The sequence below is a fragment of the Pongo pygmaeus genome, chromosome 3 (genome assembly GCF_028885625.2).
Source record: "Pongo pygmaeus isolate AG05252 chromosome 3, NHGRI_mPonPyg2-v2.0_pri, whole genome shotgun sequence".
NCBI lineage: Eukaryota > Metazoa > Chordata > Mammalia > Primates > Hominidae > Pongo > Pongo pygmaeus.
Window position 1 is genome coordinate 106796794 of NC_072376.2, and position 18429 is coordinate 106815222.

The window sequence follows — 18429 nt, forward strand, 5'->3', positions numbered from 1 at the left end:
CAGCTGCTTCGCTTCCTTTTCTTTCTGTGCCTCAGAGGTTTCCCATTACTTCCCAGCTGAATTCCAGTCTTCTCTCTTAGATGCTCTATTAGATGTGTGGTTATCTACTTGCTATTTTGATCCTTCTTTGAGGAGATGAGTGTCAGATACCTCTAGTCATTAATTTTGAAGCCTCACTTCATTTTGATGAGGGACTATTTGAAATGTATAGCAAGGCAGCAAGCATTTTTGCACAAATATTGGACAGACTGATAGCAGATACCATATTAATATTTTATCTGTAAATCCTACTGTTTTCTTATCTAAACCTATTATATTTTTGTCACAAAGTAATATACATTTATTATAGAAAAATTATAAACTGATAAATAAAAATAATTCAGCCACATAGTTTTCACCATTTTAATATTTTAATTGATTTCCCATATATATTTTAAAACAAATTATAATGCATGTAATGTTTTGTAAATCACTTTTCATTTCACAGTATCTTTTAAACATCTTTCTAAATCAATGAAACATCATCTTTTTAATGACTACATAATACTTTGCCATGTGTATTGATCACAACTTTCCCAACCAGTGCCTTAGTTTCGGACATAAAATTATTTTAAAAGAGAGAAAATAATAAAGTGCCAGTCACACTCTGATGTCTCTAGCAGTCATACAACTACTAGAATCAACTTTGTGTATCTCCTTCAAGTATCTTTCATATGCACACCTAAATAACTATAAGAGAACTGTACTTCACATCCGGAATAAAAATACCTTTAAGTACTTACCTTTAAGTAATGAGTGTCCCAACTACTATTTTTGGTGCCTGAGATACTTCAGTGAGCAAAACAAAGTCTCAAATGAAATTGACATGAGTTGGGATGCCTTATTTGAAGCAAAATATGTGAACAAGAAGGAATCAAAATGCCTAATTTTATCGTCAGGGAGGGGTTTTTTTTGTGCTAGGCATTGTACTAAATATTTAGCATGCCCATTAGGTCTTCTTTTACTTACAACAACCCTATGAAGTAGGTGATAACTATCTCATTTTATAAATGAAGGGATGAAGTTAAGAGGTTATATAAATTGCCCTGGTCACACACCTGGTAAAGGTAGGCTTCACACTGAGGTCACTTGGAACCCTTGCTCAGCTGTTTTCTTAGTTCTATGAGCCATGTTTTGAGAAAGATATTAAAAATCAGAGCAAGCTCAGAGAATAGTCTCCAAATTAGTAAGAGATTTGAAAATCTTATTTTTTTGACGATTGGTTGAAGAATCTTGGCACTCTTCACCTGGAGGAGATAAAACTAGCTAAGTGGAACATCACCACCTCAAATAGGACAGAATTATCAAATAGAAGAAAAATTTGACTTATTCTGACTACCTCTAAAATGTGAAACTAGAATCAAAGGGTAGTAGAATAAAGGGCAGACGAAGAATAATTTTGTTCGCATTAAAGCCATTGACAACAGAATGTGTTTTCTTGTGAGATAGTGAGCTTTTAGCTACTGGAAGTGTTTGGGCCCACCTTGGGATAACTGCCCACAACTGGAACATTGGGCTGCATCTAACAAGAAGACATTTAAGAAGGCAAATGCTAAGTCCTTCATTTGATTCCAGAAAAAATAATAATAATACCAGTGTTGTTGGAGGTGTCAATGGGAGTATTCTAAATCTTAAAAAGCATTAAGGAATTTTGTTACACTGAATATGAGGCCTCAATGTGATGTGGCTGGCAAAATAACTACAGTGATCTTGGTAAAATGTCTTACAATGATTTCTAGTCTTGTGACAGGAATGATGGTCCCATTTTGCTCTGTGCTGTTCTTGTACCTTAAACACTGTGTTCTCCATAGGTATCACACCTTAAATGGCAGATGTACAGTAACAGGAACTTGTTTGGAGGATACCTACTTGAGTGGTGAAAAAATGCAAATCAGGGAATATAAATGAGCACTCAAGGAAGAAAAGTGAATTGTCCTTTGGACCTGGATGTGATTGTAAATCTCAGATAGTCCAGGGAAAAATGACATCTAAATCAAGAAGTAGAGTCAGGGATGGGAAAGTTGGACTAAAATTCACAATGATAATCAGAGAAACTGACAAGGAAGTTCCAAAATTTGTTATGTAGGTAGAGGTACAGATGCATGAATTAAATGGGAACCGATTACAAATTCTGCCAAAGACCTTTATCTTCACTCAGCACATTTTTATTGAACTAACCACTCAGCAATAGCTTTTTTTTCTATGATGTCTTTAAAGAAACTAGGTTTCTTTAAATATTTGATTGTAAAAGAAGGAGTAATCTGGTTCTCCATGGATTAAAATTATTAAGTCCAAGACCAATCTATGAAAGCTATAAGAAGACAGATCTCAACTTTGTATAAGGAATATCTTTCAAAATTAGTCTCCCTTCTATTTTCTGTTCTCTCTTTCCAGCATTTTATTTGAAAGTTGGACCTCCTAAACTGAGCCTCAAGTTTCCTTTCTTTCTTCTTTTATTTTTAATTTATTTGTCCTATTTTTGTACTTTTGGGAAAAATATCCTTATTTTTTGTCATTTTATTGATGTGTTTGTATCATATTTTTAATTTTCAAGAACTGTTTGAACATTTCTTTTGACAGCACCCTGTTGTTAAAAGAAAAACTTCAGCCGAGTTAAATTTAAAGGAGTTTAACTGAGCAATGAACGATTTGCAAATTGGGAAGTCCCCAGAATCACAGCAGATTCACAGAGGCTCCAGGGGAGGCCTCATGATCAGAACAAATTTATAGACAGAAAAAGTAAAGTGACATACAAAAATCGGAAGCGAGGTACAGAAACAACTGGATTGGTTACAGCCCAGAGTTTGCCTTACTTGAACACAGTTTGAACACTCAGCAGTATATGAGTGGTTGAAGTGTGGCTGCTGGGATTGGCCAAGACTCAGCTCTTCTTATAGGTGCATATTCCTAAGTTAGGTTTTAATCTTGTCTACTTACTAAGTTAGGTTACAGTTCATCTACAGGGACTCAAATATAGTAGTACAGAGTCCTTCTCGGGCCATATTTAGTTTGCTATTACAGTGTTCTTGTTTCATGGATAGAATATCTTCTCTTATTTCTCTGAGGATTTTAAAAAATGTTTGAAGTGGTTTTTTTTTTCTTGCTAAATCATCTTGGTTTCCTCAGAGTTGCTTTTTTTTTCTGCTTCTTTGTTTAGGTATGTTTTATGTTAGATTTTTCTCAAATATCTATTGATTTTTGATTGCCATTTATGTCTTAAAAGGCAAAGAAATAAAAACTACCTGTAAGCTCAGTGTGCATGGGAGGGGCTTGCCAACAGATTGGGCTGGGCTGTTTCATTAAGAAACTCTCATTCATTTATTAACTTGAGCTGATCAGCTTCCCCAGAGAGGAATTTCTACTCGAGGAATATTAGCCTGGTTGTAGCCTTCTGATTGTAGAGCAGGGGAAAGGTGCTATGGATCTCACCATTTAGTTTCTATACTTCCATTGAATCCCACCTTTATTATAGCATTGTGTCCTCAAGACATGTCTGTTGTCCCAGAAGCCTCTGGTATATCCTCCCCCGAGAGTAACCTCCACACTTATTCTAGGGACGAGAAGGGATATGGTGGTCACAGTGCTTCTTCACATTGATAGAGGCAGGAGGCAGAGAAATTCTAGGCAGACAGCAGCAGGTCCCCAGTGAAACCCCACCTTCAAGCCAAAAAGCCTGAAACCTGCGGCCCACATAAGAAAATCTATTCCCGTTTGCCCACTGTCTCCTGATTGGTTCTTTCTGAATAATGCTTTTTTACCAATTGAATGTTGCCTTTTCCGAAACTACCTATAGCCCACCCCGCCCCACAATCCTGTGCCTATAAATACCCCAGACTCGGTAGAGGAAAGAAAAGTGGCTCAGCTGGAGAGAGTCGACTTAACTTCAGAGAGATAGCTGGACTTCGCAGGAGAGATGACTTGACTTCAGGGGAAGACTACCTGCCCACCGTGTCCTCTCTCCAGCTCCCCTCTCTGCTGGGAGCCATTTCCATCACTTAATAAAATTTTCTGCCTTCACCGTCTTTCAAGTGTCTGGACAACGTAGTTCTTCTTGGACGCTGGACAACAGCTTGGGACCCACCAAGTGCGGGGACCCACCAAGTACAGGGATCCAAAAAAGGCTGTCACACTGGCCCTTTGCCCTTGCTGGTGGAGGGCAGCCACCCCATGTGATGAGGCAAGAGGCCCACTGAGCTGATAACACACCTCTGTCCACGGATGGCAGGGCTAAGAGAGCATTGTAACATGCCCTCTGGGGCTTCAGGGGTCGCAGGCACCCCAACCTGGGTGCTGCTGCGGGGCCCACACAGAGCTTGCTCCTGCCAGCACCCAAAGTGGTCAGCTGGATCCCATGCTCGCTTGCTCACGTGCTCCCTCCCACAAGGGATTGAGTGCAGTGAGCCAAGTAAATGGGGCACCCCATCACAAGTCTGACAAAGGGGTCAAGAAAAATTCTCCATCAACATTTTTCCAGTCAATCCTCTGTCAGCTCAACTTTTAGAGTTATCTGCTACTACAAATTCATGAGCCTTTTTCTGTATCTCTGGTGATTTAGCTTGCCTTCTCCTCCTCAAGGTTTATGTTTGAACTTTGGGCCTACCAAGTCACTTTACCATTCTTTGGCCTGCTTTTTAGCTTCCAGAATTGTGCGCTATCATATCTACATTCAAGCTTTATTTCTTTGTCCTTATGGACTTCTGCCCTTTTTTAAAGTACTTCAGTGTTATTAAAGGAGAGAAAAAACGTTTTAAAGAGAGAAAATGTAAACTCTCATGTGCAATTTACCAAGTTTGTCCAGGAGAATATTTTAATAAAAGTATCCAATGATGGAATGTGTTGACTGGAGATTTTCTAGGTTCTAGCAGAGGGAGTGTCATAGCAGGTTTCAAGCACCAGAGAGCACTGCTAAATTGGATAGCAGATGAGACCAAATAAGATTTGTAATAGAAACTGCTCCTTAGTAGTACCTATTCTTTCCTTTCTTCTTAGAGTAATAAAACTCTGGATTTTTAGCTGTGCAAATGATTATCCACAATTAAATCAGCATTTCTCAATTCTCCTTGTAGTAATATGTGACCATTGGGCTTACCAAGTGACGTATGCAACTTTCTAGTCATGCTGTTAAAAGGAAGGGGTGTGTCCCCTCCCTCTTTCACACTTTCTCTGAGCTACAATATGGAAGGAGCCGTGAGCTATCTCGCACTGTGTCAATAAGACACCAAGGGGTGGCAGATCAACAAGAAGCCTAATCTTTGACAACTGTATGGAGCAAAATCATGATACCCACTTGGGGTTTTGTGTAAATGAAATTTCTATCGTTTTTAAGACAATTTTACATTGTGTCTTTGTCTATTAAAACATTTTAAACTATATCCTAACCATCATGAATTTTAAGATTCCTTTCAACTCTGAAAATCTATGGAAATATTAAGAAAATACAGAAATTCCATTTTCAATAACAATGAAAAGTTCAGGTAGAATAGGGAATGAGGCACTCGGTGAACTTATATTTCAAAGCTAACAGGCAAAATTTATTACATGTAATATCTGCACCTTTCTATCCATCTTGGTCTAATTAATTAGTGGATAAAAGTAATGTTCACCTATTATATAGTCACTGTCTTAAAATCCCATGTGTAAATTCTGATATCGGAATAAACATTTGGATATTAATGGTAAAGTATCATAAGAATAAGAAATAAGATACACTGTCTCACCAGAGAAGAGGTCTCTGCTAAGAAAAAGAATGGTTGTAAGGGCAATGACTTTTAAGGAACTCATGCTTCCAAAGGCTGGGGCAATTCATTGTTAATATGCCTGTTATCATAGTAGTGTTGTTTTGGCATTGTCTAGTACAAATAGCTTGAGCTTGGTATTAAACTGACCTGGGTTTGAAACTCAGTTGTACTTGCTAGGGTCGTGAAACTGGAAAAATTACCTAAACTCTGTGCACTTCAGCTATCCCAGTGACAAAATAGAAAAACAAACAAACAAACAATGTCTCATGTTTATTTCAGCTCATCTTCTCATCTGATAAAGCTTTATACTGGTTTACCTTTACATTCTCTTTCTGTAAGTTTTGTGTTTTCACCTCTAATAGGAGATTTGCTTGATCACGCAGCATTTATTTAGTCTGAACTGCTGCTCCTCAATTTAAAGCTACATGAGCTCTGAAAACCTTGATTTTTTTTTTCATTTCCCTGAGGAAAAACAAAAGGTTCTGAAAGCATATTTTTCCTACATTTATTATTTGTGCTACTTACTTGATTTGATTTCAGGCCAGTCAGCTTGTTCTAGTCTGTGGTCTTCATACTGTATGTCCAAATAAGCAAATATGTAACGAATAATTTCTGCTCTCCCCCTCATATTAAAATAAGTGAGTTTGTAGTTTGGCATGGTGCAATTCTGGAAAAAGAAAAAGGGAGGGATTATTTTAAGAGCCCTCTAGAGATGTCTCAATATTTTTCTTCAGAATTTTTTGGAAAACTTCATGGCATCTCTTGAGATAACTGGAGACATTAGAGGATATTTCAAAACCAAAATTATAAATCACTATCTAATTACATATGGGGAAACTTGGTTGAAATCAGATCATGACTCTCTCTTGGCACTAGTTAGAACATTACAGTGAAATAACCAAATTCAAACTTTATTTATAAAAATATTCAGATTAAGAGGGTAGCTACACCCCAACCTTCAGAGCATGGAGCAAAAAAACTTCCCACTTTAAGATGATTTTGCCCTGCTTTTAGTCACTGATAATGTGTAATATTTGATGTTTTGCCTGTTTTGTTTGCCCTTGTGACACAGCTCAGAGTTTATGAGGACATCTGGGTAAGGACAGCCAAGGGCTGGGCACATGCAAGAGGAATGAGTGCCATGCCAACCTGTGTTTGCCTGTCTTTCCTCACCTGTGGCTTTCCCACTAGGCATCCAAGGCCTAGGGAAACACTGGCCTCTGGTTCCCTCCGACTACATCCACGCTACTTGGTTTTACTGGGTTACTTGCACCACAAAACACACCCCATCTCGAGACCTCTGCGGAGATGGGACAATCTTCTTCCTTCATTCCCTCTGTAGAGGAAGAAAGCCAAGTACTCTTACATTTCAAAACGTTTGCTAATACCGGCAAATTCAGTCATTATAATCTTATGGGTTTTCAGTGATCTGTATCTTTTCATTTTCATTGTTTATAAATGGTTAATGACTTTAAGCACTTCTAGTGGAATGTATTTTAATTTTGTAAGATCAAACAACTGAGAAAGAAATGTTTTCATTCGAAATTCAATTCTTTGAATTTGGGCTTTGGCCAGTTAAAATCTCCCTGAATTTCAAAGACCACTTTTTATAAATAGTGATATTAACATGGATTTGTAAATTAATGAGGTAATACATATAAGGTATATAGCACAATGGCAAACTTAATCATTAGCATTAGTAATAATGACTTTGATCTCATTCTGTAGTCAAGAATAAACACTATGAATACAGCACACTAAAGATAAATAATAATTATGGTAACTAAATGAATAAAAGCATATAATGATTATTTATTTAAAGTGGTGAGTTTAAATAGTTTATTCTCTATGAAGAAAGTTTTTAAAGAATATTAATGGAATACTAATTAGATAAAAAGGAAAGTTGGGCTCAAGCCTCAAAACAAAGTTTCATCAAAAATCACATCACAGACCAGGCGCGGCAGCTCATGCCTGTAATCCCAGCACTTTGGGAGGCCGAGGCAGGCAGATCACGTGAAGCCAGGAGATCGAGACCAGCCCGGCCAACATGGTGAAACCCCATCTCTACTAAAACTACAAAAATTAGCCAGATGTGGTGGTATGTGCCTGTAATCCCAGCTATTCAGGAGGCTGAGGCAGGAGAATCGCTTGAACCCCAGAGGCGGAGGTTGCAGTGACCCAAGATCATGCCACTGCACTCCAGGCTGGGCAGCAGAGTGAGACTCCGTCTCCCAAAAAAAAAAAAAAAAAAAAAGAAAGAAAGAAAGAAAGAAATCACATCACATAAAAGGTTAAATGCGAATCATAAAAATCTAGCTTGCCAAGTCTTGACTTTAAGTTTGTATATTCCTGGAGTCTAGTGGGAAGAGGATGACCTGGAAATAACTGGTTGCCTATCTAGAAGCTCCCAGGTTCAGGAAGTGATGGTGATGGTACTTCCTAGCAAAACCATTTTTTCTGGCCCTGGCTTCTGTGTCCAGATGTTGTGGAGTGAAGTTGGTGCTCCTTGCTAAAACGAGAGAGCTACTGCCAATCATTCCTGCCCAGTTGGCATCAGCCCATCCAGTCCCCACCCAACTGAGATGTAGCACTCACCACGTGTATAGATATGTGGGGAAATGTCCTTGAAAGAGACAAGAATTGACTAAACTAATAAGAATTCCATGATTTACAGCTACAAATTTCTTTCAGGGAGAACTATACATATAAAGGAGTTCAAATTTGGGATACTAAATGAAATGCCCATCAGAACAATAGAACTGTTTTCCAGGTTACTTAGAAATGTTGAGCTTAGAAATAAATAGTGGAAAAGGTCTAAGAGCACCAAAATAGTAAATAAAAAATGTAATAATTAAGAGATTATTCTTATCCAGGAAAAGCATAATTGTTATAATTCCTGGACCTATTTGTTTTAAATATCAAAACAATTTTAAAAAGCCTACAGAGTGGAAAAAGTTTGATTATTAGTTGCAGTTTCTATTCGGTGTTTCATTTTGTTTTGTTTTGTTGCAGCACAGTCTCACTCTGTCCCCCATTCTGGAGTGCAATGGCTCAATCTGGGCTCACTGCAACCTCCGCCTCCTGGATTCAAGCAATTCTCCTGCCTCAGCATCCTGAGTAGCTGGGATTACAGGCATGCACCATCACGCCTGGCTAATTTTTCTATTTCTAGTAGAGATGAGGTTTCACTTATGTTGGCCAGACTGGTCTCTGGTTGGTCTCCCAACCTCAGGTAATCCACCCACCTTGGCCTCCCAAAGTGCTGGGATTACAGGTGTGAGCCACTGTGCCCAGCCTGCAGCTTCTATTTGAAAAGCGTTCTATATAAAACTTTTTATTGGTTTTGTTGGCATACTCAATGTTTCCACAGCATGAAGAAATTATATTTTCTCCCTATAATATTAAAAGTTATCAGCATTACGCGGGGCGCCATGGCTCACGCCTGTAATCCTAGCACTTTGGGAGGCCGATGCAGGCGGATCACAAGGTCAGGAGTTTGAGACCAGTTTGGCCAACATGGTGAAACCCCATCTCTACTAAAAACACAAAAATTAGCTGGGGGTGGTGGCGGGCACCTGTAATCCCAGCTACTCAGGAGGCTGAGGCAGAAGAATCACTGAAACCCGGGAGGCAGAGGTTGCAGTGAGCCAAGATCGTGCCATTGCACTCCAGCCTTGGGGACAGGGCAAGACTCCGTCTCAAAAAAAGAAAAAAAAGTTAACTGCATTAAAAGTTAAACATATAACCTTTTCTCATTCAGTCAATTACCACATAGATACCAGTGTCCACCTGTTGAATTCTGCATGAAAACAAAGTGATTGTTTTTGATTATTGTTAATTTTCAAAATCATGCTATTTTATATTGTATTTCACTCAAGTAAAGAAGACATTTAAAAATTCTCAGCATAGGTTGGTAGCTATCTATATTTCTCTGCAAAAATATCTTGAAGTCTAAGATTTGGCAGAGGCCCAATAGCAGCTAACAAATGCTTATCTTTCCTTTTAAAATATTCTTTCAACAGTTGTAACTCATTAATGAAGCTGTACTTTTTACATGACATTTCTGTAGTTATTTGCATAATTATATTTTCTGTTTCTCTCAGGAATACAAGATGTTATATCAGAACATCCATCTGTTTAATAAACTACATTTAAAGAGAAAAATCAGGCCGGGTGCAGTGGCTCACATCTGTAATCCCAGCACATTGGGAGGCCGAGGCGGGCAGATCACTTGAGGTCAGGAGTTTGAGACCAGCCTGGCCAACATGGTGAAACCCTGTCTCTACAAAAAAATATACAAATTAGCTGGGTGTGGTGGTGTGAGCCTGTAATTCCAGCTACTCAGGTGGCTAAGGCACGAGAATTGCTTGAACCCGGGAGGCAGAGGTTGCAGTGAGCCAAGACTGCGCCACTTCACTCCAGCCTGGGCGACAGAGTGAGACTCTCTCTCTCAAAAAACGAAAGAGAATTATCATAAAACATACTATCATTTCAATAGATACTAAATGCTTTTAAAAAGCATTTATAAAATTATCACTCATTTGTGATCAAAATTCTTAGCAAAATGAAAAAACAACAAAATAAAATACCTCTTATCAAACTAGTAATAGAAGAATACTTCCTTAACCATATAAAGAGTCTCTACTAAAAACTTATAGCAAACATCATACATAATGGTGAACCAATAAAAGCTTTTTCTTTAATGTCAGGAATAACAAGAATCCCACTATGGCATCTACTATTCAGCATAATGCTGGACAGCCTAGCTAATTCAATAATGTAAGACAATAATAAATAACATTTGTAAGTAGTAGGAAAGGAGCGACACAGCTATCCATTTGCAATCAAAATGACTGTCTATATTTAAAATTCGAGAGATTCTACAGATAAACTGGATCCTAGATTTCAAACGGAAATGCTAAGGACCAAAATAGCCAAGACAAACAAAAAGAGAACAGAAGAGGAAGACCTGATGTACCAGATAGCGAGACTTAGATAAAAAAGCCTTGTTATGCGGTATTTGTTCAGAGGTGCATTGTCTTAAAACAGAACCTCATATATAGGACAGACATGACATAGAGTGAGGACATAAAGAAACTAGACTAAAATGGTTCTGAGACAATAGAGGGAAAATAAGCACAATTAGACCCCAACTTTCTATCGTACATAGAAATAACATCTAGGTTATCTTGGTATGATTTGACTAGCATAGCAAAACTGCAATATCATTCTGGTCCCTTATTTCCTGTTAGCTTCATTTCTGAACCCTTCCACTGTCATTGTGTTAAGAATCTCAAGTAGAGAAAACTGCATGTTTCCTGAAATGATACAGAAGCATGAAGTTTAAAAGCTGATTGTGTTTGAAGATCTTTACGTCTAAAGATCTTTGCATCTAAAATTAACCACTGACTTCCTTACACCCCAAAGTATACCATGTAAAGTTACTAATTCAGCAGATAGATAAAAAGCTCATTTAGAATTCTGTTTGAAAAATAACCTATACGGTTTATCAAAGAACACATAAATAAATGACTAATAAATACCCTGGATAGAAACTTACACATATAAACTCATATGAACATAGCTATCCACTGCAGAAGATTTAACTTTTAATATTAATATATGCATTAGGAAATAAGCTCTTTTACATGGGAAATAACAGTGTTTTCTAAAGTACTATCTTGGGTACTTCCTTTCTTTCCCTTTCTTTCTTGTAGCTTGTGTTTACTTTATATAATGCTTGATATAGTTTGGCTATATCCCCACCAGAATCTCATCTTGAATTGTAGCTCCCTTAATTCCCACGTGTCATGGGAGGGACCTGGTGGGAGATAATTGAATCATGGGGGCAGTTTCCCCCATACTGACTTCATGGTAGTAAATAAGTCTCACGAGATCTGATGATTTTATAAGGGATTTCCCCTTTAAGTTGGCTCTGGTTCTGTCTTGCCTGCTGCCATGTAAGACATCCCTTCCTCTTCCGCTATGATGGTGAGGCCTCCCCAGCCATGTGGAACTGTAGTGGAGTGGCACAATCTGGGCTCACTGAAATCTCTGCCTCCTGGGTTCAAGCGATTATCCTGCCTCCGTCTCCCAAGTAGCTAGGATTATAGGTGTGCGCCACCACATACAGCTACTTTTTGTATTTTATTTTTTAGTGGAGATGGGGTTTCACCATGTTGGCCAGGATGGTCTCGATCATCTGACCTTGTGATCCGCCTGCCTGGGCCTCCCAAAGTGCTGGGATTACAGGTGTGAGCCACTGTGCCCGGTCTAAACCTTTTTTTCTTTCTTTCTTTCTTTTTTTTTTTTTTTGAGATGGAGTCTCTCTCTGTCGCCCAGGCTGGACTGCAGTGGCGTGATCTCGATTCACTGCAAGCTCCACCTCCTGGGTTCACGCCATTCTCCTGCCTCAGCCTCCCAAGTAGCTGGGACTACAGGCACCCACCACCACGCCCGGGTAATTTTTTTGTATATTTAGTAGAGATGGGGTTTCACCGTGTTAGCCAGGGTGGCCTCGATCTCCTGACCTCATGATCCGCCCGCCTCAGCCTCTGAAAGTGCTGGGTTTACAGGCATGAGCAACCGCGCCCGGACCCTTTTTTTTTTTTTTTTTTTTTTTGAGACGGAGTTTCGCTCTTATCGCCCAGGCTGGAGTGCAATGGCGCAATCTCGTCTCACCGCAGCCTCTGCCTCCCGGGTTCAAGCGATTCTCCTGCCTCAGCCACCAGAGTAGCTGGGATTACAGGCGCCAACCACCACGCCCGGCTAATTTTTTTTTTTTTTTTTTTTTTTTTTTGAGACGGAGTCTTGCTCTGTCGCTCAGGCTGGAGTGCAGTGGCGCAATCTCGGCTCACTGCAGCATCCGCCTCCCGGGTTCAAGCGATTCTCCCTGCCTCAGCCTCCCCAGTAGCTGGGATTACAGGCGCCCACCACCGCGCCCAGCTAATTTTTGTATTTTTAGTAGAGACGTGGTTTCGCCATGTTGGCCAGGACCTCCTAACCTCAGGTGATCCGCCAGCCTCGGCCTCCCAACATGTTGGGATTACAGGCGTGAGCCACCGCGCCCGGCCAAACCTTTTTTTCTTTATAAATTACCCGGTCTCAGGTATGTCTTTATCAGCAGCGTGAAAACTAATACAATGCTGATTTATTTCATCTGATTAATTCAATCCCAGAGGCAATTTTAACATAATCATTGAAAAAATTACAAACTTTTATAATAAAACAATTTAACAATATACTATTCTGTATATTGCTGTAAAAGCACAGTAAAAAATAGTCTCAAAAATTCTAGTCTCTGTGCCAGAAAGATGACAACAATCCAGTTTCAACTCTCTGATAACACATTCTAATCAATATCCAATGCCTATACTAAACATCTTAATAAAGACTTCAGCCAAAATATTTTTAGTTCAAAAAAGAGAACTTTTGGAATAATTTTGTTGGATAGAAAACTTAAAAATAAGGAATTAAGTATTAACCATTCTACAATTCAATACAAAATGTTAGCCAGCTTAAGCTCTTACTCTTAAATAAGAGACATCAAGAATTCAAACATATCTGGGCATTCCAGACACAGTTTTTTACGTGCTTAGTAATTGTGCAATAATCTGAGTTAGAGATATAAAAACAAAGATTATTTGTGAATTTGCTATAGCTCTTCTTTGAGTTTAAGATGTAGATCTTAACTTGCCCAGCAATAAACTTATACAAAATGTAATGGCCTAGAGCATGTTTACACTCCTATTATATAGACCCTGGTGTTCTGAAATGTAAAAATTGGATTCAGACAGCAATCATGTGAGATACTATTGTCCACATGGGAACTTCTTGCATATACTGACATTAAAACAGCTTTTTATTACCCCTAACATTTGATGGTAAAGAATGTTAATCTTCCTCATTTCACAGTGTCCCTGGGCATTTCAAGTTCAGTTCTGGAAAAGTTGCCAGGTTGGAGTTAAATTATAGGACAATAGAGAAATAGAAGAATTGTTGTTGACTGAGTAAGATATTGATTTCAATCAAGCACTGGATGTTTAACTTTGAATTAGCAAGCTGAAAGTTCTTTTTTTTTTTTCATCAAATATCAACTAAATGTCATTTTAAGTGGCTGTTTCACATTAAAGCCAAAGCAAGAGGAATAACTGAAATATCCTTTGGGAGCTGTGAGTTGAAATTCCTGGCCTGGGGTAAATCCCTTAAACTATCTCTGAAGCCAAAAGACGATAGGATGCAATTCTTTTCAAAACATAGAGATGCTTCAACAAAATGTGCCTTAAAATAACATAAAATATTACCAGTAAAATTCTTAAACTTTAAAGCAAAGGAAAGAAATTGAAGAGCCATGAGATAATATTCTCTACTCCATCAATCCAAGGGATTGAAGAACCACTTGGGAAAATTCTGGAAGTAGTAACAAAACCTGATTAAGACAAGATCTTTCCTCTAGCATTGATTATATTTTCTATGTTAAAATGCACTTGAAGAGATCTTCTTAAATCTCCTGTACCTATATTTCTCTTAAAAATGACTATTTGATTTTCACATATTCGCATATATGGAGAGGCTCTGGGTAAGACAAGGTCAGAGTGAGCACCATCATGAAAATAGCTCACAAGAGAGTTAGTCACAAACAGGATATGAGAATAATAAAAACTCTAAAGAGTAAAGCATATCTCATTTCTTATCTATGTGGAGTTGAATAATATGACTTACCTGTGTCGTGTCTCTCGGGAGTCTGCAGTGTCTTGTATCCCTGGGTATATGATTGTGCCTTGGGTTTATATGATGAGTAAGTGATAATCACAAGCCAGTGAGAGGACAGGCAACTTCCTTCCACCTAACGCTCTTCCTTCTTTTCTTAGATAAAACATGCATGCCAGGCAGTTCAAGCCTGCAAAGACTGCTGGTTATACAGGATATCTGGGTATAAATAACCCAACACATTTGTATACAAGGTAAAGTCAAAGTTATAGCTGCATATGTATGCCCACTGTTACATGTTCACTTATTTTTAGTCTTATGCCATAGGCTCCTGGAGAATAAGAAAACCTGAACGTAATGAAATCATCTTTGCAGATGTGCACATGACTTGCTTCCCTATTTTAGAAACAGTCTCTCCTGTACCTGCTGTATGTTCCTTCGAGGCAGTGTCTAACAATGTCGTGTATTTCACTTGTTTTTGGTTTCTCCCAGTGGAACGTAAGCTCTGTAAAGGCAGGCACTTCACTGTCTTTTTCACTATTGTCTCCTCAGTTCTAAGAGGAGTGCCAGGCACGTCATGACCACTAATATACATCTGATGATAGAATGACCCTAATTTATAGTTCACATTTTTGCAAGGACTGTAAATTTGCATTGCTGCTGGTTTATTTCATTTACTCTCATTTATCAGAAAAGCCAAAGTGTTTAAAGTAAACCTGGTGTAGAAATTTCCAATTCATCTTGTTTGTGATCCTTTTACAATTTAGTAACAAATGCCTAGACATTTTAGAAATTTATTTTTTCACTTCTTAGTGCAGGAATTATTTTCATCTGTAGTATTAGAACAGCTCAGTGACAAGATCCAATAAAATGCCTGCCTGGGCCTTACTGAGCCTGAGGATTATCCATGAAACATTTCAATGACCGGCTGGCTTTCAACTTCCGGAAAATTACTCCCACAGGCAACAATAGCAACCTATCAACCAAGTAATATTTCTTATTTCTAAAGTGCTTTTAATTTTGAAATGAAAATAAATGTAAATACTAGTCTGTAAAAAGAGAAGACGCAAGTGTAGCCCTTTACCCACCAAAAAAGGATACATGTGTGTCAAAATCAAGTGCAAATGGGATGGGAGTGAGAGCTATACAAAATTAACACAATGCATTTATTATCTTTGACAGCTTTAACTTATATTTTCAAAAAAAATCTTTTTATCCTCACCTCAATGATTCTTTTTCTTTTTTTATAAAAATGTATATGCATCACCTTTTTTATTTATTTATTTATTTATTTTATTTTATTTTATTTTATTATTATTTTACTTTAAGTTTTAGGGTACGTGTGCACAATGTGCAGGTTAGTTACATGTGTATACATGTGCCATGCTGGTGTGCTACACCCATTAACTCGTCATTTAGCATTAGGTATATCTCCTAAAGCTATCCCTCCCCACTCCCCCCACCCCACAACAGTCCCCAGAGTGTGATGTTCCCCTTCCTGTGTCCGTGTGTTCTCATTGTTCAATTCCCACCTATGAGTGAGAACATGCGGTGTTTGGTTTTTTGTTCTTGCGATAGTTTACTGAGAATGATGATTTCCAATTTCATCCATGTCCCTACAAAGGACATGAACTCATCCTTTTTTATGGCCGCATAGTATTCCACGGTGTATATGTGCCACATTTTCTTAATCCAGTCTATCCTTGTTGGACATTTGGGTTGGTTCCAAGTCTTTGCTATTGTGAATAGTGCCGCAATAAATATACATGTGCATGTGTCTTTATAGCAGCATGATTTATAGTCCTTTGGGTATATACCCAGTAATGGGATGGCTGGGTCAAATGGTATTTCTAGTTCTAGATCCTTGAGGAATCGCCACACTGACTTCCACAATGGTTGAACTAGTTTACAGTCCCACCAACAGTGTAAAAGTGTTCCTATTTCTCCACATCCTCTCCAGCACCTGTTGTTTCCTGACTTTTTAATGATTGCCATTCTAACTGGTGTGAGATGGTATCTCATTGTGGTTTTGATTTGCATTTCTCTGATGGCCAGTGATGGTGAGCATTTTTTCATGTGTTTTTTGGCTGCATAAATGTCTTCTTTTGAGAAGTGTCTGTTCATGTCCTTCGCCCACTTTTTGATGGGGTTGTTTGTTTTTTTCTTGTAAATTTGTTGGAGTTCATTGTAGATTCTGGATATTAGCCCTTTGTCAGCTGAGTAGGTTGCGAAAATTTTCTCCTGTTTTGTAGGTTGCCTGTTCACTCTGATGGTAGTTTCTTTTGCTGTGCAGAAGCTCTTTAGTTTAATTAGATCCCATTTGTCAATTTTGGCTTTTGTTGCCATTGCTTTTGGTGTTTTAGACATGAAGTCCTTGCCCATGCCTAGGTAATGCCTAGGTTTTCTTCTAGGGACCTCAATGGTTCTTAATCCCTATTTTTATAAATGAGGAAACTGAGACATAGGGAAATTAGGTAAATTGCCTGCGAATTTTTGATGGGACAAGCTAGGATTAAAACCTAGGCCTTCTGATGACACATTTAATATTTTTCCTTACATAATGCTGCCTATGTATAATACGAGACTGCTTCAGTTAAAAAAAATCAAATATACAAAAAATAGCAGTTTTCTCATTTTGTATTACAATTTTCTCTTTTACGACCAGTTGTTATGGCTGGAGGAAAGCAGAGTAACACATCAAGGACTGGGGAAGGAGCAGCCACTTGATTCTTGGTCACCGATCAACAGAGGCTGCTCTAGAGGCATCCATTGTCCTTGTGTGCATGGCCTCCTCATTTTGCTACCTTCTTGCCCCAGTGTGGCGGTTTAGTCACAACACTACCTGAGATTCCACTGCCCAGTATCCAACAGAGCCACTTCTTCTCTGTGGTCTTGCCACCTCCCTGGAGGCACAAGAGGGTCCCAGGGCTCCTCTACTCAGGAAGCACAGCTTTCCCATCCTCTTGTCTCTTCTCCCAGCCCAGGTGGGGATGCCCTAACTCTCCTAGTCTTCTACCAGCTGTGGGCCTTTGGGCAGGTAACTTAATCTCTCTGTGCCTAAGTTCCTTCACCTTTAGATGGAGATTGATTCTACAATAAATATTTATTTGTTCCAAATCTCTGTCAGGTATTGTTCTGAACACTAGAGATATAGCAGTCAATAAGGCTGGGCGCCGTGGCTCACTCCTGTAATCCTAGCACTTTGGGAGGCTGAGGTGGGTGGATCACAAGGTCAGGAGATGGAGACCATCCTGGCCAACATGGTGAAACCCCGTCTCTACTAAAAATACAAAAATCAGCTGGGCGTGGTGGCCCACGCCTGTAATCCCAGCTACGTGGGAGGCTGAGGCAGGAGAATCGCTTGAACCCGGGAGGTGGAGATTGCAGTTAGCCGAGATCGTGCCACTACACTCCAGTCTGGCGACAGAGCGAGACTCCATCTGAAAAATAAATAAGTAAATAAATAGAGATATAGCACTAAATAAAATTAGACAAAACAAATCTTCATGGAGCATTCTAACAATATTAGTAATAACTCCCTCATAGGCTTTTAGAGAATTAAATGAGTACACAGATATGTGCTTCAGAGCGTGCCTAATGCATAGTTAGGGATCCATGAGTGAGAGCAGTTGTTAATATTATTAGCAGTTCACCTGAAGGGAAAATCGTTTCCCTTCAAGAATCTATGCTCAAGAATTCTTTCCTTTTCTGTGGTTGGGTTTGGGCAGTAACAGCAGAAAGAGAAGTAGCTGTCAGGCAACTTTCATTTTTCACCCTGCTTCATCCTCTTCTGAGGAAATGAGCATGGAGCCAAGTGTCTACTGGAATAGGGAGGAGGAAAAGGGCAAGGGCAAAGTGAAAACCCCTCATGGATTGTTACCTCTCAGTTCCCTGCTCTCCAGGGCAGTGATTTCTTCATGCCACACACTCTTCAGGAGCATGT

General features: G+C 38.9%; 1 protein-coding gene across 1 annotated transcript in view; it reads right to left on the minus strand.

The window, feature by feature from the left end:
* Positions 1-18429, minus strand: part of HPGDS (hematopoietic prostaglandin D synthase) — a 104179-nt gene that overhangs the window by 30554 nt on the left and 55196 nt on the right. Inside the window, exons 2-3 of the mRNA XM_054484816.2 lie at positions 6951-7113; positions 6303-6444 (exon numbers count right to left, since the gene is read on the minus strand). Of these exons, the coding sequence (XP_054340791.1) occupies positions 6303-6435 (133 nt within the window). The 5' untranslated portion in view covers positions 6436-6444; positions 6951-7113. The remainder of the gene's footprint in view (positions 1-6302; positions 6445-6950; positions 7114-18429) is intronic.